Source organism: Sminthopsis crassicaudata, chromosome 2 (assembly GCF_048593235.1).
Source record: "Sminthopsis crassicaudata isolate SCR6 chromosome 2, ASM4859323v1, whole genome shotgun sequence".
NCBI lineage: Eukaryota > Metazoa > Chordata > Mammalia > Dasyuromorphia > Dasyuridae > Sminthopsis > Sminthopsis crassicaudata.
Window position 1 is genome coordinate 236,441,238 of NC_133618.1, and position 22,957 is coordinate 236,464,194.

Below are 22,957 nucleotides of genomic sequence, written 5' to 3' on the forward strand. Positions count from 1 at the left end.
CCTAGTCACTACATAGTGTGGCACCTGGTTTCAACTCCCAGTTCTGTCCTCTGTTGTGCAAGGTGACACACAAAGTTCTGAGCCTGGAGTCAGGAAAACTCATTTTCCCAATTTCAAATCTGCCCTTAGACACTTACTAGGATAGGATTCTGGACAAGTCACTTAATCCTATTTGCCTCTGTTTCCTTATCTATAAAATGAACTGGAAAAGAAAACAGCAAATCACTCCAGTATCTTTGCTGAGAAAAATCTCAAATGAGGTCACAAAGAGTTGGACACAATTGAAAAATGACTGAACATTGTTTGACCTGGAACAGAATAGGCACTTAATAAATGCTAGTCAATTATTTGTTGAGATTTTAATAAAACATTTGGTAAATGTTATCATATTATTCTTTCTTGTGAAAATATAGAGAAATGCACACCGGACAATACAATCAGATCTTTACTAATAGAATGGCCAGCCTTTTTTCTAGGCAGAAAGTCTCCAGTGGAGGGCCCCAGGGATCTGTGCTTCATCCTGTGTTGTTCACCATTATTATCAGAGATTTAGATAAAGTTTTTAATGAGCTGTTCATCAAATTTACAGATAACACAAAGCTAGGAGGGGTTAATAATGCAACAGTGTGACAGGATGCAAAAATATCTCCTGACAAGCTAAAGCACTGGGCTGAATCTAATCAGATGAAATCAATAGATAAACATAAGTAAAGCCTAGCACAAAATAAATCAGCTTCATAAATACTGGATGGGAGATGCATGATTAAACAGTTTTCAAAAGAAAACTGGAGTTTTTAGTGGGCTGTATGTCAGCAATATGATGTAGCAGCCCCCAAAGTCAATATAATAACAACTAAAATTTACATAGCACCTATTATGTACCAGGACACTTTTACAAACATTAACTCAGTTTTACAAAGAGACTTTTATAACAACCCTGGGAGGTAAGTGATATTATCCCAAGTTTACAGATAATAAAAGTGAGGCAAAAAAGGATTTTATTAAATGACTTGCCCAGGAGCATACAGCTTATAAGAATCCTCAGATACTTGTTTGAACTCAAATCAGCCTGACTCCAGACTTAGTATTTTATCTGCTGTGCCACATAACTACGCAATCTTGAGCTGAATTGAAGATCATAGCTTCTAAGAATAAGGAAGTGATCATCCCTTTGAATTCTGATCTACTTAAATTATATCTATAATCTTGTATTCAGGTCTGAGTTCCCCAGTTTAGAAGGAGATTGATAAGCTATAGAATATTCAGAACATGGCAGACAGTATGAGAGAGTCCTTGAATTCATATCTAAAGGGGAATGCTTCAAGAAACTGAGGGCATTTAGTCTGAAGACAAGAAGAGTATAAGGAAAGGAATGGATAAGAGCAGCCTAGAAATATCTGAAAGACTATGGAATAGGAATGAGGCTTATTCTGTTTGTCTCCAGAAAGCAAAACCAAGGACAATGGGTGGGTTTTGTGTTAAGAGCAAATTTAGTTTTGAGATCAGGAAAAATATCCTAGTACTCAAAATTATACAAAAATATAGTGGGTTCCCCAAAACTATATTTATCAAATAAATGGTCAAATAATATGAACAGGCAGTTTTTAGATGAAGACATTAAAATTATTTATGGTCATATAAAAATGCTCTAAATCATTTATTGATTAAGGAAATTAAAATTAAAACAACTCATCTCACCTATCACATTGGCTAATATGACAGAAAAGGAAAATGATAAATGTTGGAGAAGGTGTGAAGAAATTGAAACACTAATGTATTATTGGTGGAGTTGTGAATTGATGCAACCATTCTGGAGAACAATTTGGAACTGTGCCCAAAGGGCTATAAAATTTTGATCCAGCAATTCTATTATTAGGTCTGTATCTCACAGAGATGACAAAAAAAGATGGTAAAAGGACTCACATGAACAAAAATATGTATAGTAGATTTTTTTGTGGTGACAAAAAATTAGAAAATGTGGGAATACCCATCAACTAGGGAATGACTGAACAAATTGTGGTATATGAATATAATGGAGAACAATTGTTCCTTAAGAAATCATGAGCCAGGCATATTTCAGAAAAACCTGGAAAGATTTACATTTACTGATGCTGAGTAAAAGTATCAGAACCAGGAGAACCGATGTTCCCCAGTAAAATCAACATTATATCATGGACAGCTATGATAGACTCAGTCCTTCTCAGCAATACAATGATTTAAGACATATCCAAAAGAGTCATGATGGAAAATGCCATCCACATCCAGAAAAAGAACTATGGAATCAAAATAGCTGGAACAATGATATTTTAATTTTTTTTTTTTTTTTTGCTTTTTTCTTTCTCACGATTTTTACCTTTCATTCTGATTCTTATTTTACAATATGACTAATATGGAAATATGTGTAAAATTATTGTACACACATATATAAATCATATATTTCTTGCTGTCTTGGGGATGGGGATGGAAAGGGAGGGTGAAAAATTTGAAGCTCAAAATCTTACAAAAATGAGTGTTGAAAATTATCTTTACACATAGATGGAAAATAAAGTATTATTAAGTGTGTGTGGGGGAAGTATAGTGGATTGTCTTGGGAAGTGGTGGCTTTCCCTTCATTGGAAACCTTTAAACAGAAGCTAGATAACACAGTTTCAGTAAGAATTATTTTTCAAGTATGATTTAGACTAGATGTCCACTGAACTCTTTTTAGTCCTTGCTGCAAATATCCAATGGATCTAAAAGAGGTACCAGTCTGGGTCCCAAAATGGCAGAAAAGATTAGTGTGAGGAGCCCTCATTGTTGGGTTTCTGTTACATACAGACTCCTTTGTTGTACTAAATCCTCCTGGCCAATTGGCCCACAGGACAGTGACCATCTCTGACTGGGAGAGGTAGCAGAATATTATAGAAAGACTATTATTAGATTATATGTCAGAAGATGTGGTTCTAGGCCTGCCTCTGGCACAAAATCAAACAAAATATTTTCCAACCATGAGCTTAGAGTTCCCTCGTTATAAAATGAGAGGTCCAGGCTATGTGATTTAATATTCTAAGGTCTGTGTTCTAAGAATCCTTCTAACCCTGAAATTTTATGTTCTAAGACAACGATTCTGAAACTTTCAGTCTCAAGACTCCTATTCACTTTTTAAAATTATTGATTATCTCACTCCAACAAGAGTTTTAGTTTATGTGGCTTATATCTGTCAAGATTCACTGTATTAGAAATTATAACATCTTACTATTATTCTAAAAATAATTTTGAACTGAAAGACTTAGTGAAAGAGTCATTGGGACCACACATTGATAATGTCTGTTCTGGAAGTTATGTTAAAACTGATGTTCTGTACCTTCCATCCTTAGTTGGAATTTCTCTCAGGCCCATCTAGCAACAGAAGCCACAATCCCAAATTCCTAGCCAATCCCCAAGTCAATTATTGGGCTCTGAAAGCCCCTGCCTGGATGATCTACATCTTTGTGGCCTTGGTGCAGTTTTCTCAATAAATTATGGGGATTATCTGCTGTGTTATATTGGCCATTTTGGGGAATAATGGATCCACTTTAATTTCCTTCAGCTGAGTCTCCACATGCCTGAAGTCATCATTTCTGGCAGAGGAGAAAAGCAGACAATTTGTTGTGTCTTTGTTTCATTCAAATGATCTGGATGATGATTCACTACTTTTTTCCCCCCTTTTTTTTCTAAACCCGGGGCCACGTCTGGGAGTCATTTTTGATTAGGAATTGACCTCAGAAGTATGTTCACATCATTTTGAAAACATCTTTCTAACACCACAGAAATATTTCCAGATCAAGAAATTACATCAATCAGCCCTTTAAATGGAGAAAAGCCTGGGCCCAACCCCTTTTAATTCTAGTATCTTTCCTTTGTTAATTATTTCCTCTTTGTGCTGTATATAGTTTGCTTTGTATATACTTTTTTGTATGAGGGTGGGGCTGTGTTTTGTCTCTTTTTTGTATTCCCAGTGCTTAAGTCTGATACATAATAGGGACTTAATGGATGTTATTAATTGATTGATTAATGTGTTCTCTTCCTGGTTACTGGAATATCCTTCCCACTTTTCCAAGGATATGTGGGGCTAGGAATTCATCTGTATTAATTCAAGATCCTAAAAATAATCCTAAGGATATTTCATAAGCACTGCAGAAAGGCCATTCTTTTCACATGTGGAGCACACCAAAGATTAATTTAGGTCTGAAGCACATTGTGCTTATGGTTGGCTTACATTTAAAATCATAGCTCCTAAACCTTAACTAATTATTATCTTATTTTATTAGCCAAACAGAGAATCCATTAGTTTTAGGAAAGAAAAAAGTATGGAAGAAGTTTTTATTAAGTGCCTACTATATGTCAGTCACTGTGCTAAGTACTTGACAAATATCTCATTTAATACTCACAAAAAGGTAGGTGCTATTATCCTCATTTTATAGATGATGAAACTGAGCCATGTCAAGATAAGTAACTTGCCCAGGTTTATACTATAAAGTATCTGAAGCTGGATTTGAACTCAGTTTTTCCTGCCTCTAAGATGCACCTAGCTACCTCTAAAAAACATTTAACTAAAAGTTGAAGGGCAGCTAGGTGGCGTAGTGGATAGAGCAGCAGCCCTGAAGTCAGGAGAATCTGAGTTCAAATCTGGTCTCAGACACTTAACACTTCCTAGCTGTGTGACCCTGGGCAAGTCACTTAGTGCCTCAGGGAAAAAAAAAAAGATGAATAAGATAAGTTCAATGATTCTTGCCTCATATAGAATAGAAATAGCACCCTCTTTCACAGGACACATAACCAAGGGAATACATGAGGAAGGCACAAGTTTGTCTGTAGCAATTCACAACTTCAAAGCTGGAGAGCTGGCAATGTCTCTCATGATGTCTCAGGCAGGATGCTTTCTCCATTTATCTGGGGTTCTCTGTTGCTCTGTTCTCTTTACCACACCTCTCTGCTGCTGCTGTTGCTGCTGCCTTCTGATAAGTACCTCTGGTGATCCTGGGTCATCACCTGGCTTTTGACTATAACCATTCAAAAATCCTTCATTCATGACTTCCTATATATCAAACACTGTGCTTAGTGCTAGGGTTGGGAAATTAAACAGTCCTGGACTTCAAGGAGTTGACATTCTTTGCAGGTGAGGTGTGGGGTGGAAGTAGGGGACAGGAACAGGTAAATATTTAAACAGACATACAACATATGAGAAATACAATGCAGACTTAGAGAGAAAAAACAGAGACAGAAAGAGATGGAGACCAAGAGTAAGAGATAAGAAGGGAGAATAGAAGGGAGGGAGATGGGGAGAGGAATAGAGAGAGCACCACTAACAATTGAAGAGTAGAGAGTTTAAGAATTAGAAAAGTTTTGTAGAGGAGGTAGCATCTGATCCAGTTGGAAACTCAAGTTTTCCCAGAGTACTATGCCTTATAATAAAGAATAATTAAAAATAAAAGTGGGTAAGAGAACAGTTCAGTAAAACCAATCAATATGTGGAAAGTAATATATCCAGTGTTTCACACTCATAATCCCCAATCTTTTAAAAGATATGTTTGTGTTGGGAAACAGGGTATACCTGACTGTTTTTCTTTGGGATCAAGACTGATCATCATCATTTCACTGAACTATGAATTCAACTGTTTTATTCTTCTTGTTCTTTATTTTTACATTGTCATAGTTATTTTGTTTGTTATTTCCCTGGTAGTTCTCACCCTCTTTTCTTCAGTTCATATAAGTCTTCCAAAATTTCTCTGTATTCATAATATTCATCTTCTGTGTATTATAGTAACATTCCATCACATTCATGGAGTACAACTATTTCAGTCATTCCCCAATTGATGAGCATCTACTCTGTTTCCAGTTCTTTGCCACTAGATAAAAGTGCTATTACAACAAAATTGGTTTATTTGAGAATCTTTTTTTTTTTTTTTTTTTTTTTTTTTTTATCATTGATACTCCTTGGTATATATGGCTGGCAGTTAGATCCTTCAGTCCAGCAGCAATGAATATTTTTGTGCTTTCCCTAATATAATTCCAGAATTATTGGCCCAGAATGGATGGGCCAATTCACAGTTCCACTGCTAGTGAAATAGTGTGCTTGTCTTTTTACAACTCTAATATTTATTCTTCCCATCCTTTGTCATCTTTGCCACTTGGCTAGGTATGAAATGAAAACTCAAAAGGTTTTGAATTGCATTTCTCTCCTTCCTACAAATTCGGGGGCAATGTTTCATATCATTGGTAATAGTTTGCAAGTCTCCTTTTAAGAATGGCTTATTCATATCTTTTGACCACTTTGATCTTTTTTCTACTATGCTGCACTGCTTTTGCTCCAGGCTCTATTCACTGTACTATATTGGTCTTTCCTAATTTCTCATGCTACATTGTGAGCCAGAGCTGGAGAGGGGAAAGAAAAAGAAAACAAGCTTTATTAAACACCATTTATGTGCTTTATTTAGATACTTTCTAGGTATCTAAAAACCTTGGTAAATTATCAGGTTATCTGCTAAATTTTGGTGTACAGCTCTTATTAATATATATTTATATTCAAATAATATTTATTCAGTTTAACTATATGCATGGATAAATAACATAAGGGCAAATGAGCAAAATGGAAATAAGAAAATACTTTTTATATACATTAAAACTTGTTCCTACAATTAACAATAGTTAACATTTATATAAATGATTATTATGTGTCAGGCACTTTTCCAAGTACTTACTTTACAAATATCACCTCATTTGATACTCTGGGAAAGTAGGTGTTGTTATTATATGCTAGTCACTATGCTAATCTCTATATAAATTTCATTGGATCCTCACAACAACCACATGAAGCATGGATTATTATTATAAGCATTTTATAGATGAAGAAACTGAGACTGAGAGAGGTTAAGTGACTTATGTGAGTGTTACAGCTAATAAATGTTTGAAGCTGGGGTTGAATCAGGTCTTCCTAATTCTGTATCCAGTGCTCCATGCATCATTGCACTACCCAGAAGTCATTAGCCAGAAAGACATTCCTCTTCCTTTCTCCCTTCCTGATACCTTTCTATTCTCTTCACAAATGGTTGCCCAACAAACCTTGCATATCTGGCTCTGTGAGATATCTGTTTGTACATGTAAACCAGAATTTTTAAAAATTATTTTAAGCCCAATCAAACTTTTCCTCATATCTAAGCAGACTTTACCTGACAACATTTGTGCTATTATTTTTTTAATTAGGAAGCTAACAAATGTCAACAATATACAAAGAAGAGAGAAAAATTCCCTTTATTATACTCTAGTCATTATATAAGTTTTTCTCCTAATTTTATTCAATTCACTGCATCAGTTCATACAAGTCTTCCCAAGTTTCTCGGAATCTTTGCTTTTATCACTTTTTTATGTCACATTTATATGCTATAATTTGTTCAGCCATTCCCTAATTGATGAGTACCCACTTTTTTACTACTTCTGTGCTACAACAAAAAAAAAAAAATGCTGCTATAAATATTTTACATTCATAAGCCCTTTCTCTCTGCCTTTGATCTCCTTTGGTATATGCCTAGTAGTAGTATTCCCAAGTTACAGGGGAAAAAAACAGTTTAATGAATTTGGGAGTATAGTTCCAAATTACATTAAATTCACAGCACCAATAACAATGTATTTATGTGCCAGATTTCCCACAGGCTATCCAATAATGGTTATTTTCCTTTTTTGTCATCTCTGCAATTTGATGTGTGTTAGGTGAAACCTTAGAATTGTTTAATGTGATTTATTTTATTATTAATGATCTAGAGTATTTTTTTTCTTATGGTTGTTGATAGTTCGCATTTTTTCCTTGAGAACCACAACTCAAGATTTTAGTATAGGAGCCAAGATGAAAAACTTCATTGTTATATTTTCCCTAACACTTTATTGGTGATTACCACATCTGGCACAGATTCACCATCTGCCTTATAAAACTGAAAGGTTTTGGCAAGATAATCAAAGGAGTCCAGTTTTCAGCATGTGAATTTATAACACCATTAATAATCTAGAAGTATAAAATTAAGGAGACTCTTTCTGCATTATTAAAGCTGATAACAATAACTCTGCCACAATTAACCTGGAAGCAAGAGGGCGGAAAGGGTATAGGAGTTGCTACTTATCCTATGTAACTTTGAGTAAATCATATAATCTCTCTTAGCCTCTCTGGGATGAGATATACCAGAAAAGATTCCAGGAGGTCATCAGAGATCAGGGGCAAGTCAGATGTTTTAGAAATGACACAAGATTATGGTAAAGAAAAGCACAATTTGGTGATTAGCAAAGTAGAAGTGTTTGAAAAAAATGGTTAGGTCACTATTTTTCCCATTGCAATATCCCAGTAGAAAGCATTAAACTTAAGGAATGGACTAGATTTCCTATAGAATTCCCTTTTGGTTTTATTTTTTCTGGGATTTTGCAGTGTCCCTTAAAGCAAGTAAGATGGCTAGAAATAATGAAGTCTCAAAAATAGATAGATAGATAGATAAAGACAAGAAATCCTTTTTAGAAAGGATTATGACTGATGGGGAACCTTTGAATCTGTCGTACAGAAAGAAACAGTGAAATTTGGGAGCACATAGTGAGAGGGAAGATGGGGATGATTTATAATGCAGCCAGCAATGAGAGCAGAGCGTGAAAGGAGAAATGAAATCCAGGCATGGAAAACTTAAACGAAGCCAAGATATCACAAAATAGTCAAATTTTAAGCTGCAAGGGATAGTAAGAGGTCACCTATTTAAAATGCTAATGCACAGAAAAAAGGACCATAGGCAGAGTAGGCAGCTTGTATGATATAATTTCAGTGACCTGAAAAAAACCTTCTTTTCCCCAAATGTATCCCCCCAAATTCACCAGTGCCTAAAAGTCTACTATTTAGTGCTTCTTTACTTTAGCTGAATCATTCATACTCTAAACATAATTTGGGGGAAAATGGAACATCCACTCAGCCAACAAGCATTTATTAAATGCTTACTATGTGACATGTAATGTGCTAGATGCTGGAGAGAAAAAGATAAAAATGGCACACTTCCTGCCTTCAAGAAACTTCTATCTTAGCAGGGTGGAGTAAAATCTAGATATGTACAAAAGCATACAAAATACGTACAAGGAAATGGGGTTTTAAGAAAATCACTTTGACAATTCTGTGGGGGAATAAAATGATTCATAGAATCACAGGTTTTCAATTAGAAAGTATGCCCAAGCAAGAATTTCCTATACAACATATGCAACATATCTTTCAATCTTCAGCTTCTGTTTGAAGGTCTCCAGGGCAGTCCATTTTACTTTTGGATAGCTATGATTGTTAATCAATAAACATTTAGTCAATAAGCTGTGCCCAGGACTGGAAATGCAAAGACAAAAGACAGTTCCTGTCTTCAAAGAACTTACAGTCTAATGGAGAAAACTATTATCAAACAACTATATGCAAAATAAGGTATATTCAGAATAAAATGGAAATTTTTGAGAGAGAAAAGAAAATTTTCATTAAAGAAAATTGGGAAGGACTTCCTACAGAAGGTGGAAGTTTTTCTGGGACTTGAAGGAAGCCAGGCAAGTCAGAAAGCAGAGATGATGTAGGAGAGGGTTTCAGTCATAAGTAAGAGAGTTTAAGGCATAATCAATATGTATTGTTAGGAGTGGAAGGGAACAGAAAAATTGCCTTCTTAAAAAGTACAGTCTACTAGGAGAGAAATCAAGGGAGAAAGGACATAACTCTTAAGGTTTGTATGTGTGTGTGTGTGTGTGTGTGTGTGTGTGTTGTTGTTGTTGTTGTTGCTGTTTTTGTTTGTGATTAGCCAGACTATTTTTTTCTTTTCTTTTTTATTAAAGCTTTTTATTTTTCAAAACATATGCATGGATAATTTTTCAACACTAACCCTTGCAAAACCTTGTGTTCCAATTCCCCCCTCCCATCTCCTCCCCTAAATAGCAAGTAGTCCAATATATGTTAAACATGGTATAAATAAACAAATTATTATGGGAGCAGCCTGCTAGTGGCTGCTGGGGATCTAATTTTGACCATCAAAATAGTTCCTTTCATGTTAGAGTATGATAACAATACTAGAAGACCGAGAGGCAGTTGCATTCTCTGATCTCTCTCCTTTTGTCTCCGATTTATAGCCCAATTCACAAGCAACATCTGAGTCAGAAAAGTGTGGGGGCAATTCCTTCAAGTGTGGGGGCTTTTGGAGAACTAAATTACCCCTTTACCTTAGGCATGGTCCTTAACAATAAATAACATAAGTATGTGTTAAATTCAACATATGCATACATATTTATACAATTATCTTGTTGCACAAGAAAAATCAAATCAAACTGGAAAAAAAATGAGAAAGAAAATAAAACGCAAGCAAACAACAACAAAAAGAGTGAAAATGCTATGCTGTGAACCATACTCAGTTCTCACAGTCCTCTCAATGGGTGTAAATGGCTCTCTTCATCACAAGACTGTTGGAACCAGTCTGCATCATCTCATTGTTGAAGAGCCACATCCATCACAATTTTTCTTCTTATAATCTTCTTGTTGCCGGGCACAACAATCTCCTCGTTCTTCTCATTCCACTTAGCAGCAGTTCATGCAAGTCTCTTCAGGCCTCTCTGAAATCATCCTGCATATTAGTTCTTATTTATTTATTTAAAATATTTATTTTTGTTTTTTATTGTTTCTTACGGAACAATAATATTCCATAACTTTCATATACCATAACTTATTCATCCATTTCCCAATTGATTGGCAAACACTCGGTTTCCAGTTATTTGCCACTACAAAAAGAGCTGCTGCAAACATTTTAGCACAGGTGGGTCACTTTCCCTCCTTTAAGATCCTTTTGGGATATAAGCCCAGTAGTAAGACTGCTGGGTCAAAGGGTATGTACAGTTTGATAACTCTTGGGGCATAGTTCCAAATTGTTCTCCAGAATGGTTAAATGAATTCACAAAAACCAACAATGTGTTAGTGCCCCAGTTTTCCCATATCCACTCCAACACTGATCATTATCTTTTCCTTTCATCTTCATTCCTTTTCCTTTTATTTTAGCCAATCTGAGAGGTATGTAGTGGTATTTCAGAGCACAACCTCTTAAATAAACAAAGGCCATGTTACTCTTCATATGCTCAAATATTACTTTAAATTTTATTTTAAACTTTTGAAGACTTGTTCCCCAATCCAGAAGCAAAGTGTAGGAGACCCCATTTAAATCCTCTACTAGCATCCCCAAGCTAATCTGAAAAAAAGACCCTTGAGTTAGGAAGTGGAGAAGGCTATCTATCATCCTCACTCCTCTGCTATCTCCTCATCAGTCCTTACATTGGGGTAAAGGGAAGCTCCCATATTTCCCTTCTTCAAACCTGTCTTCATATAGAAAAGTAAAATATCTGACAAGCAAGCCAATCTAGGCTATCTATAGAGGTTCTGTGGGGGACAGAGCCATCCTTTGTGTTCTCATTGCCTTCCTCTCTAATCTCCTAGGAGGGAAGCAATAGGAGGAGGGGACCTTCTTATTCCTCCTTTCACTGGAGGGAGGCTTAATGTACAGAACTAACTATCCTCCCCAAGCAACTTCCTGTCAGCCACACCATTGTGCCTGGGGCCAGCTCTGGGCTGTCTCCGGAATTAGAGACATCACAGGTCTTTCCTTTAAAATAAGTCTAAATCTTCTTTATAACTTCCACCCACTGGTGTTAGTTCTGCCTTCTAAAGCTATGTGCAAAAATGCTTAATATCTTTTCCCAAGTCACAGCTCTTTAAATACTTGAAGACAGCTATTATTCCCTCCTCCACCCCTTAGAATTGGCTTCCTTGGGCTTAAACACTGGCAGCCTCTTCAACCAAGTCATAATCTTGAGCTCCCTTTGGAGCTCTCTCCAGCTTTTCAAAGCCCTTCCTAAATATGGCGCCCCAAAGGAGACATAGTCCTGGAGATATGGCCTGGTCAGGTCAGAATACTTCCATCCCCTTTATTCTGGACACAGACCACAGAAGCTCTTTTTGTCACTTCCAACTGGTGGTTCAGTAGAGAAAGCACTAAACTTAGAGTCAGAAAGACTATTCAAATCCAGCCTCAGACACTTACCCATGCAACTCATTTAAGCTTTGTCAGCCTCAGTTTTCCTCAACTGTAAAATTTGGATAATAATAGCACCTACTTTCCAGCTCATTGTGAGTATCAAATGAGATAGCACATGTAAAGCATAACTTTAAACTTATATCAGTCTATTTTGGCTACTGAATAACTATATCAGTCATTTCTTATCAGTCCTTTTGTAACAAAGAGCTTTTTAACTATTTTTGTGTATTCTGATCTCCTTTGAAAGTTGGTAGAAGCTTCTTCTCAGAATAAGGTTCCAAATGCTTAAAATCAAAGGTTAGTGAAGATAAAGATGTGATTCCCCACCCCAAGCTTACTGATCTCACCCCTCAACCACCAAAATCTGGCTTGGGTTCACTGGGTTAAGAACTCCTACTCTATCAGACCTTCTCTTGGGTTCCCAAGCACCTTTGACAAATGAAGAGAAAGCACAATTATTGAGCTTTCAAAGGGGCAGGGCACAAAGTAGTCCATCAAAAAAGATTCAGTAATTCCATGAGAGGTTGGTCATACCAAAGATTATCTCCCATTTTAGCTTTATTCTGAGGAGGAACATCTGAGGCAGGGAAAATTGTAGGGATGATATCAAGAGGTCAATGTGACCTCTGTAAGAGATAGCTGTGACACTGGCTCTCTTTTTATTGTGGAAAAACACAAATTGGGCTATTTTGAACCATGAAGCTCAGATACTATCCTCATGTTGGTTTGTTTTGTTTTGTTTTGTTTTTTTGAGGGGGCGGGAGAGTTGACCATGCTTCTACCCCAGTAGAGTGACAGCAAGGCAAAGATAGCAGTATGAGATCTATAAAAATTTCTCTGATTACTTCCACTTCATCTACTAATAACCTAAGAGCCCTTTTTCCATTCTGATTCTCTTTCTGCTTAATCCAGAGTTCACAATTTGCTATTAGGTTTCTGTAAATAAAGCACTCTTAGATTCTTACTTGGCTATATCATCGTTCACTCAATCTCTCTCCGGCTTCAGATTCCTAACATATAAAATGGGGTTAATAATCAGGGTTATCATAAAAATCAAGTGAAATAAAATATGTAAAGTGCTTTGCAAACCTTAAAGCATTATATAAACTATTATATTATTATTATGAGAAGCCTAGAATTTTTTCCCAGTTTGCTTGCTGCTAAGATACCAATTGTGGGCTGGCTGAGGGGACAACTGAGAAGGAAGCAGTGCAAAGACAAGTTTGGGAGTGGGAGAGAGGCTGGTTGCTCCTGACTCCCTCCCCAATCTCAGGGTTCAGTGGAGCAGCAAACAGCAGCTCCTCAAGCTCTGTTCCTGCAGAGGGCAGCCTGATTCTGCTCAGGGTTTCCAAGCTGATTCTGAACAACTTCCAAGAGAGGGGAGGGGAAAGCAATTTCCCTATAAGCACTGAACATATGTGCTGGACATTGAGACCTCTTTCTAGATACCCTTCACTTTGGACTCCAACTGAGAGGCGTTATCTTTCTTCTTTAGCAAGCCTGGGGGCAGAGTCCCATCTCTCAGGAGGAAATTGTATCTTGTATTCACTCATTAACATCTGGGGAACCCAGAAAAGCACATGTAAAGGCTGCACCCAAGTCAGGATAGGGTTTTTCTTTTTTTTTTTTTTCCAGTTTCTTACACACTTCTCCTTTGGGGATGATGCCAGGAGGCCATCTTCTCTGGATGGGCCAGAGGGAGGAGGGTCTGTGTGGAGCTGTTGGGAAATTCACATGCTTATAGAAAAAATGTCTATGTCAACACTGTGCCTTACCAGATGTTTCAGACTCAATGGTGAGGATTCTCTGGCCTCTCTTCCACTCCCAGCATTCTCATCAGTCTCTTTCTCGAGAAGTCTGGAGTCCTGACTTAGTTTGAATCAGAAGGGAAAACAATCTGTTTTTGTCATGGCCTGTCATGTCACTTACTGGCACTAAAGAGCTCTGAGAATTCACACGCTGAATATCAAGTTTCTCCTGCCTCTAGTTTCTAAATGATGGTAGCTATATCTGTCTCAGAGCTATTTACGGGAATAGTGTTATCAATACAGTCTCAAAACTTGTAGGGGAAGGCACGAAGATATGAAGGAAGTTCCTTCCTCTCTTCCTGTCTTATCAATGCCACTGGCTGGTCAAGCTGTCAATCAGCATTAGGCCAATCAGGGCACCATTTATAGTGGTTGCCAAGGGACTGGAGATCTTCCTTTTCAAACTCCAAAGAAACTGTGCCCCCATAAAACCCCAGCGTTTCATATGCTTTCTGCAGAAATTCACAGGTTATGTAAGGAGGACTAGCACCTCAAGTGTAAGGACTTGTTGAGCCCTTTTCCAGGCTGCTCACCCAGCATTACTGTCTATCTGATATTCAACCTTTACTGGTGGCTCCAAATAGCAGTAGCATGTGAAGCAGCCACACCCCATAAAACCTTCTATGCAGGCTTCATCAGGAAGGGTAACCACCTCAAACCTACTGATGAGTTAGGGGAACGTCCAACTCCAAGCACTTGAACATCCCCCAGCAGAAAGGACAAATGAGAACAATTTGCTCCAATGGCCATGAAGGCACCTGAAGCAGGTACCATGGGGTGCTTAGAGTTTGCTGAGACATGGAAGACACCCAAGATCCTAACCAGAATCAGTCGTCTAGACTTTTGTCCTGTCACTGGACTTCCTGATGACCCAAGAAGAGAGAGTGAGGCTGACAACTTGGTGTAACTGGACCTCACTTTAATCCAGTGGAATCAAGACATCATCCCATGATGTCATTGGTCTCTGAAAACAAGGGACAAACAACAGCTCTAGCCTCTTGATTTGACCCATCACTAAGGCATGGGATTTTAATATAAAGCAAGTTTATCTTAGAATCAACCTAAGGGGTTTATCTCTGGTCACTCCAAGAGAACTGTTATAAAATGCTTTCACTTTTGACAGTTCCATCACATAAACTTCAGATGCAGCTTTATAGTAAGCTAGCCCTATAGAGTATAGCATTTTATGTAGCTAATAAATAGCACAAGAAGACTCCTTTTTACCCATCATCTTTAAGTAGATAATTCTGGTTAGAGATAGTAGTATAGTGTCATAGGAAGAACTATGAATTTTTATTTAAACTATTGTTCTTTCTGTTATTTCAGTAGCTTGTAGTTCATGGAGTCACAGAATGTCAAAGCTAAAGTGATCTTAGAGAACAAACAGTTCAAGCATGTGTGTGTGTGTGTGTGTGTGTGTGTGTGTGTGTGTGTGTGTGTGTGTGGTTTAGAAGAGGAAACTGTGTGGTCAAGAGAGGTACTTGATCAATGTCCCATCATAAAATTAGTGATAAAGCCAGTTACTGCTTCCCAATCATTGAATCACAGGACAATTTGTTTATTATACTTGAAACTAGAATTTATCTATCAAAATAGACTCTGTGCTAAGTATCTTGAATACAGTGGCAAATATGAAACAGTCTCTGCCCTCAAAGAGTTTGTAGATTATAAAGGGAGACATGGACATAGCAAAAGGACCCTAGATATCATCCAGTTTAGCTCTCTTATTTTTAGAGATGAGAAAATGAAGATTTAACAAGGTTAAATGGCTTATTTACAGTTCCCAAGGTAATATATAACACAATTAAGATATGAATTCAAATAAAATCACACATCTAGAATTAGAAGAGACTTAGTCAAACCCCTTCATTTTATAGAGGAAGAAAGGAAGGAGGACAGAGAAAAGAAGTTTCAGAGGGTAGGATTTGAACTCCAGAGTCAGGGACTCTGCATTATGCTGTCCAGTCTCCTTGACTTTCTCCCCAGAGTTGATTGCATTATACTGCATGAGTGACAACTTTGCTGTACACTTGGACAAAACATCAAACTGTCAGACATGAACCAGCAGTCATTGGAGGATTACCATTTAGATGTGAGGGTTGGAGGAAAGGAAATGCTGGGGACTTTCCTAAGGCTCACATCTGGGGCAGTCAGTGTGGGTGTGTGGAATTAACTGTATCTGCATGTGAGACAAATCCAAGACATCTACCAAGTGATTTATCCCTCTCCCCACCAGATTTGCATGTTCTTGCCTTTGAGTAGCTCACAGAGGCGATTAATTGTGAAAGAAAGTAGGGAGAGAGCCTTTCTTTTTCCTTTGAAAATTGTCTCAAAAAAAAAAAAAAAAAAAAAAAAAAGAAGGCTACCTTTCTGTGTCTATGAATGTCCCTGACTGACCAAGCTATCTATCAGAAAGAATCAAGCTGACCTGAAAATTAGTAAAAAAAAAAAAAAAAAAAAAATTGCAAGATGGCCTAATATGGATTAACAGAATAGTCAGTTTATGATAATAGATCCAATAATACAAAGTATACTGGTTGCATATTCCCTGCAAGAGTCCCTTTCTCATGTAGCAAATGAAGAGCAGGCTTCTGAGGATGCAAAGTATCAACTGATGCTTCAGAAATGACTCATCCAAATGGTTTTTGGATCAGCTTGAGGACAGAAATACTAAAGACAAAAGATACATTTGAACACTCACTCAGTGTCTACTGAAGCCCTGGAAGCTGTAGGTAGTTGTTGCTTTTAAGGAACTTTTAATCCAAATATAAAAACCAGAAAAATTTCAAAACAGTATACAAACAGTTCACAATTCAAACTGATGGCAAGAAAATCCAGGGAATTATCTGATGGTTTCCTTAATGGCATTTTCCTCTGTAATGTGAATTTTGGGTGAGTCTATCAATATTGTACAGATTTAACAATTGCTAAGGAAAATAATGAGATTTAAGAGAGATAGTATGAAACAGTGAAAAGTGTGCTGGAATAGGAGCTAGAGATCTGAGTTCAAATCCCGTTTCTAGCCCTTCTTTCTTCTTGGTGTGACTTTAGATAAACCATTCCATCTCTCAGGGACTTGGTTCCTCATTTGTAATACAAGGAGATTGGACAAGATCTCTAAGGGTCCCTCACAGCTCAAAATCTAGACTCTTATGAGGCTAACTCTTATGAAGGCAAGATTATTCTTTGTTCTGAAAGACAATCATGACATCATGACTTCAGGAATGCCATGGCAAGCAAGTGAATTAGATTTAAGTGAGGGTGGGACATGCAAAGCCACTGGCTTCCCTCTCTCCTGTAGAGCCACCTGGGTCCAATGGCAAGATATGGATCAAGATGACTAGAGGTAGTCCAGGATATAGTGGGAGAGGAAGGCAAGAGCTCTTCAGCTGAAAGAACTTTAGAAAAAAACTGGAGGTCATGACCCACCATATAAGCCCTGGATTAAAAACACTTGCCTACACACCAAGATGTGGGGGGAAATTTCCATAATTATGTTTATCTAACTCTGTAGTCTGTTGCATACCCATTACTGAGTTATTATAGATTGGACTCACACCTGGCTTCTGTCAGCCTCCCTTTGACTTCTGGGATTCCTGATTGACTCTGCTTCACCTTCAGATCTGGCTTCTGGCTATGGCTTGCTTGCCCTTAGGATTCTGAACTTCATCTATCACTCCATCCCGGGCTACTCCACTGGCCCTCAAGAAAAGGAAGGGCCAGTCAGCACAAGGGACCCTGTTCACTTACAAGCCAGAGGACCAAGATAGAGTCTCAAGAGTATCTGCATGCAAAAGGAATTGAAAAAAATGTGGGAAAATTAATAAATATTTATAAAGATCCTACTATGTCAGGCCTTATGCTAAGTGCTTTACTGATATTATCTCTTTTGATCCTCACAACAACCCTGAAAAGTAGGTGTTGTTATTTTCTTCATTTTAGAATTGAGGAAATAAATCAGGGTTAAATGACTTTCAAACCGAGATAACAGCATCTGGAATTGGATTTTTAACTTAAGTGTTCCTGGTTCAAATATGGCCTCAGACATTTATTTGCTGTGTAGCCTTTTTAATATTATAAAGATACTAAGAACAAAAGTTTGACAGACACTCTACTTTTTTAAAAAAAGATACTTTTAAATTGATTTTTTTTGGTTTATTATATCATCATAGTATCTCATGTATTTTTTCTCCTCCTTGAAAGTCATCATATATATGTCAAATAGTAATTTTTAGATCAGGCAACTAGGTGACATAATGAATGAAGTGTCTACGTCTGTAGTCAAGAAGGCTCATCTTCCTGAATTCAAATCTGGCCTCAGACACTTACTAGCTGTGTGACCCTGGACAAGTCACTTAATCCTGTTTGCGTCAGTTTTTTCATTTATAAAAATGAGCTGGAGAAGGAAATGACAGACCACTCCAGTACCCTTGTCAAGAAAACTCCAAACAGGGTCATGAACAATCAGACACAATGAAAATGACTGAACAACAAAAATATTCATACCACCAAGCTGTTTCCAAGCTTTTGCTGTCTCAAAACTTGGCAAACCTTGGCTGAAAGGTGAGGTTGGCTATTTGTTCGACTATCAGGGATGATGGAGTATGAATGAATGGTGTGCTTGATTGGATGTACTAAAACTGAGCATGCCTCAGTTTATAAGAAAGTCACTGAATAAAAATCTTAACATAAAACCTATTAGGTTTGGTTTATAATGTTTGTTGTAATTAAATATTTGTTGAATTAAATAAAGGTCTCCTATAAACCATTGGGCTTACCAAGTGTGTTTAAAATAGATTTTAATTTACAAAAAAAAATAATCCATACACAAATTATCTGAAACACGTCTGTTTTATAAGGAGAGGGCTGTCTGTACTTTAAGACTCAAGAAAGGCTTTCCCAGATTTACATAAACTGATGTAGGATGAAACAAACAAAATCAGGAATATAGTGTACACAGTAACAGCAAGATTATGTGATGATCAACTATGATAGACTCGATTCTTCTGAGTGGCTCAGTGATCCAAGGCAATCCCAATAAACTTTAGATAGAAAATGCCATTCTTAGAAAGAAAAATGAAGAATGAATGTAAATCAACATATGCTATGCCTACTTTTTTCCTTTTTCTTCTGTTTTATTTTTCTCTTGCAGTTTTCTCTTTTTTCAGATTTTTCTTTCCTACATGATTCACAAGAAATATATATAAAAAAATTAATTGCACAAACTTAATTAATTAATAATTAAAATGTTAAAAAAAAAAAAAAAAAAAGAAAGGCTTTCTTTTTTCTTAATACAGGCCCAATAGGCTCAGCCTCCACAGTTTGGTAGTTTGAGGTCTCTAGTGAATATAACTTGAAAATTTTATGACTAATTTGTGTTACCTTGGTCAAACCTCTTAATGAACTAAAGTCTTTATCCTCATTTATTGAATTATGGGAAAAGGAGTGGTACATTGGAAAAAGCACAAATTTGGGAGTCAAAGGAATCACCCAATATTTAGTTATATATGTGATCTTGGGCAAGTCATTTAACTTCCCTGGGCCTCAGGTTTACCACATGTAGAATGAGAGAATTAGACTGGATGGTCTCTGAGGTCTCTTCCAGTTTTAAATGTGTGGTGTAATGGTAAGGTTAAACTAGTCCTTGTTGATTTGACATTCAGTGTTCTAAGGTCCCTCCAACTTTGACATTTTGTGTTCTGAAGGTCCCTCCAATTTTGACATTTTGTGTTCTTAAGATCCCTTCTTGTTCTTGCATTCTACATTCTTTGTATGGCATTATCACTAGAATTCAGAAGACCTGGGCTCAATCCCATTTCAAATACTTACTTGTTGAATGTCCATGGAAAATACATTTAACCTTTCAAAATCTCAATTTCTCTACCTGTAGGATGGGGATACTGATTATTACATTATATATATAGGGTTATTGTGAACAAAATATGTAGCCAATATTAAAATGCTACACCAATGTGAGACATTGCTTCCAAAGATTCCTTCCAGCTTTAGTGGATTCTTTCTTTTCTAGTGTTCTCTGTTCTAAAGTCCCTTCCAACTTTCACATTGTAATTGAAGGTCTCTTCTTTCTTTGGCATGTTGTTTTATGTTCTAAGATTCCTTCAAGTTTTCACATTCTATGATTCCATGGATCCATAAATCCACATCTCATTTTCTTTTCTGGAGAAATAAGAGAATCAAGTCATCAAAAGTTTTAGTAAACTAAGTTGATTCATGACTTTCTTTCTTAAAAGCATGAGGGAGAAAGAGAGAAAGCAGTCACTGGTTCAATTTTACTTTTCTGCCAAGACAGAGAATAAACTATTTTTTTCTTAGAAACAACAGGAACAGCAAATTAGTGACCCTGATCTAACCTCATCACTGTCTACCACTCTTTTTGCCTAAGGCAATAAGTGTCAGTCACTAGAATGAAAATTTATACAGGGCACATAACACTTACTAAATTCTGAGAACTTTGGGTTGGTAATGTCCCACAAACTCAGGGGTCATCATGACGGAGAGATTCTTTTCACTTTTCCTCCACCCCAAACTCATCAATTTATATGTATCTCTCAAAATGTAGTTTAAATGCCATTTCCTCCATGGAATCTTTTTTGATCTTCCCCCCACAACACATACACATACACACATACACACACCCTAAATAGAAAATGGTGTCTCCCTTTTAAAAAGTTCTATACCTCATCCATAACACCTTTACATTTGTATATCACATAATATATACATATATATCTTATACGTACATCCTCACACTGACATACACATATACCTACGCATATGTGTTTTATATATACATATACATTTATAAGTATATATGTTTGTGGGTATGCATATTATATACACATACATATATGCCCTTTTTTTCTTTTGCATTTTGGTCTTACTTCTCTAACTAGGTTGGAAGCTCTCTGAAGTGTCATATTCAGCTCCGTATTCCCCAGAGTAATGTCCAGCACATAATAATTATTCAGTAAATGACTGTAGCATCAATGAAAATAAATTCAGTGTGTAGAAAGACCATGGCAGGACTAGAATGGAAGGGTACAGAAAATGATATGGAGACATACTGAAAGCTGCTTCTTTCTACTTCACAGTTTCTCCCCAATTCATCCTGGCTTTGTTACTGGGCACTGTCTGCCCCCTGAGAAGCCAGTTCTGTGTCTTGCCATCAACCTCAGACGGTGGTGTGTCACTGAGGTTGGCCGCAGAAATGACAGAATGCACTGAGGTTTCTTGAAGAGGGCCAGACTTAGCTCTTTTCCCCAACCACACACTCTTTTGTTCCTTTTCTGTGGATAGGCCTGGTACTTGAGCCCTACTCATTTGGGTGGGAAGGGACTTAGTCATGAAAGATGCCATGCTGTGACCTAGATACAGCTACTTGGGTGCTCCCCAAGAGTAACTGGACCAGACCCCCAGAATGAATCCACGTCATTCCCAAGGCCCTCAGGCACTCACTTCCTCTCTGACAGTAGACTTAAGGGACAAGTCTAGTAGTCATCACTTTGGAGACTATAGTTGTGACAATGCTAAAGGTGACTGCTGAATCAAATAAAGGTACTTTTCAGGATAGGGAAGACTAAGTTTATTGAAAAACCATGGGAGGGAGGGATTGAAGATGTTAAAGAAGAGAGTGAAGTCCTCCACAAATTAAGAAGACAGTCTAATATGGTGGATTTTCGGGACAGTGAGGTAGCAAAGTGGGTAGAATGCTGAGCCTACAATTAGTAAGACACATCTTCTTGAGTTCAAATCTAACCTCAGACACTTAATAGCCATGTGATCCTGAGTAAGTCACTTAACTCTGTGTCAATTTTCTCAATTTCAAACATTTTAATAGACAGACTAACATATCTACACACACACACACACACACACACACACACACACACCACACAAAAGTATGTTCAAAGGCAGTGGAGATATGGCAAGGAGAAATCCCAACAAAGTACTCTAGGAAAGTTGAAAAAATGAGAAAGTGAGATCACTTTCACCTGTTAATGTTGGAGGTATTGAACAGAAGATGAATGAATTCAAAAGTTTGAGTCAAATACCCTTTATCTTCTTAAAGATGGGAGTTATACCTTGAGAACTGTGTGGAGTGTTTGGAAAAGATAAAACTTACTGAGTGTTGGATAAGAGAAGGTCTAGAATCATTCCCTCATTTATTGGATGGGGAATCAGTAAGATAGCAATTGGATTGTAAGCTTCTTGAAAGTAGGACCATGCCTCTTATTGTTCATCTTTCCACCTGTCACAATGTAAATATTGGCTGAGATAAGATGAACTAACTTGATAGTGTAAATACTTGGCTTTGACGATTATGAAGTCCAGTCTTCATTCTTATTAAGGAAAACTTACAACTGATTTCACTCCCAATAGCAGCTTTATTTTTGTTTTATGTTGTGTAATATTTTCTCTGGGCTTGGCAAGGGAGGAAAAGATAACCTCTTGCATTATCAGTAGTTATTATTATTATAGAATAATAACAACTAACACAAGTTCTTTATAAATATTACATAATTTGATCCTCACAACAACCCTAAGAGGAAGATGCTGTTATTAATAACCCCATTTTATAGATGGAAAAACTGAGGCTGAGAGAAGTTACATGATTTGCCCAAAGTCACACATCTAGAAAGTGTATGAAAGCAGATTTGAACTCAGGTTTTCCTGACTCTATCCAATATATCACTATAATAGCTGACATTTACATAATACTTTAAGATTTTCAAAATATTTTACATATTAAACTCAGTTGATCCTTGCAACAATGCTATGAATAGAACCATAAATATTTTTTCTCCTGTTTATAGGAGTGGAAATCAGGAAAGTTAACTAAACTACCCATGGTTCATATAGTCAAGTAAGTACTGGAGTCAGGATATGAACCCATAATCAAGAGTTAGAAGATGGTAGAGATGAAATAGCTAAACACTCGTGTTCTCTTTTCACTTCCAAACCTAATTTTAGTTGAATCAAATGGTCATTTTCTTAAAATTGGGAAATTTTGATTTGATAGTCAAGTGTTACTACTCTGTCAATGGTAAACATTGG

At 36.9% G+C, this 22,957-nt stretch overlaps 1 protein-coding gene and 1 long non-coding RNA gene across 3 annotated transcripts in view; one reads left to right on the top strand and one right to left on the bottom strand.

Moving 5' to 3' along the window:
* The window catches only part of NFATC2 (nuclear factor of activated T cells 2), a 274,601-nt gene that overhangs the window by 58,468 nt on the left and 193,176 nt on the right, over positions 1-22,957 (bottom strand). Inside the window, exon 10 of one of the 2 annotated variants that reach the window (XM_074288604.1) lies at positions 19,215-20,059. The exons of the other annotated variant lie outside the window; for it this stretch is intronic. Coding sequence (XP_074144705.1) covers positions 20,010-20,059 — 50 coding nt within the window. The 3' untranslated portion in view covers positions 19,215-20,009. Of the gene's footprint in view, positions 1-19,214; positions 20,060-22,957 lie in introns of those variants that run through there. 2 annotated transcript variants of the gene reach the window in all.
* LOC141555611 (uncharacterized) overlaps positions 1-22,957 on the top strand; it is a 110,882-nt gene that overhangs the window by 31,201 nt on the left and 56,724 nt on the right. The window lies entirely within an intron of this gene.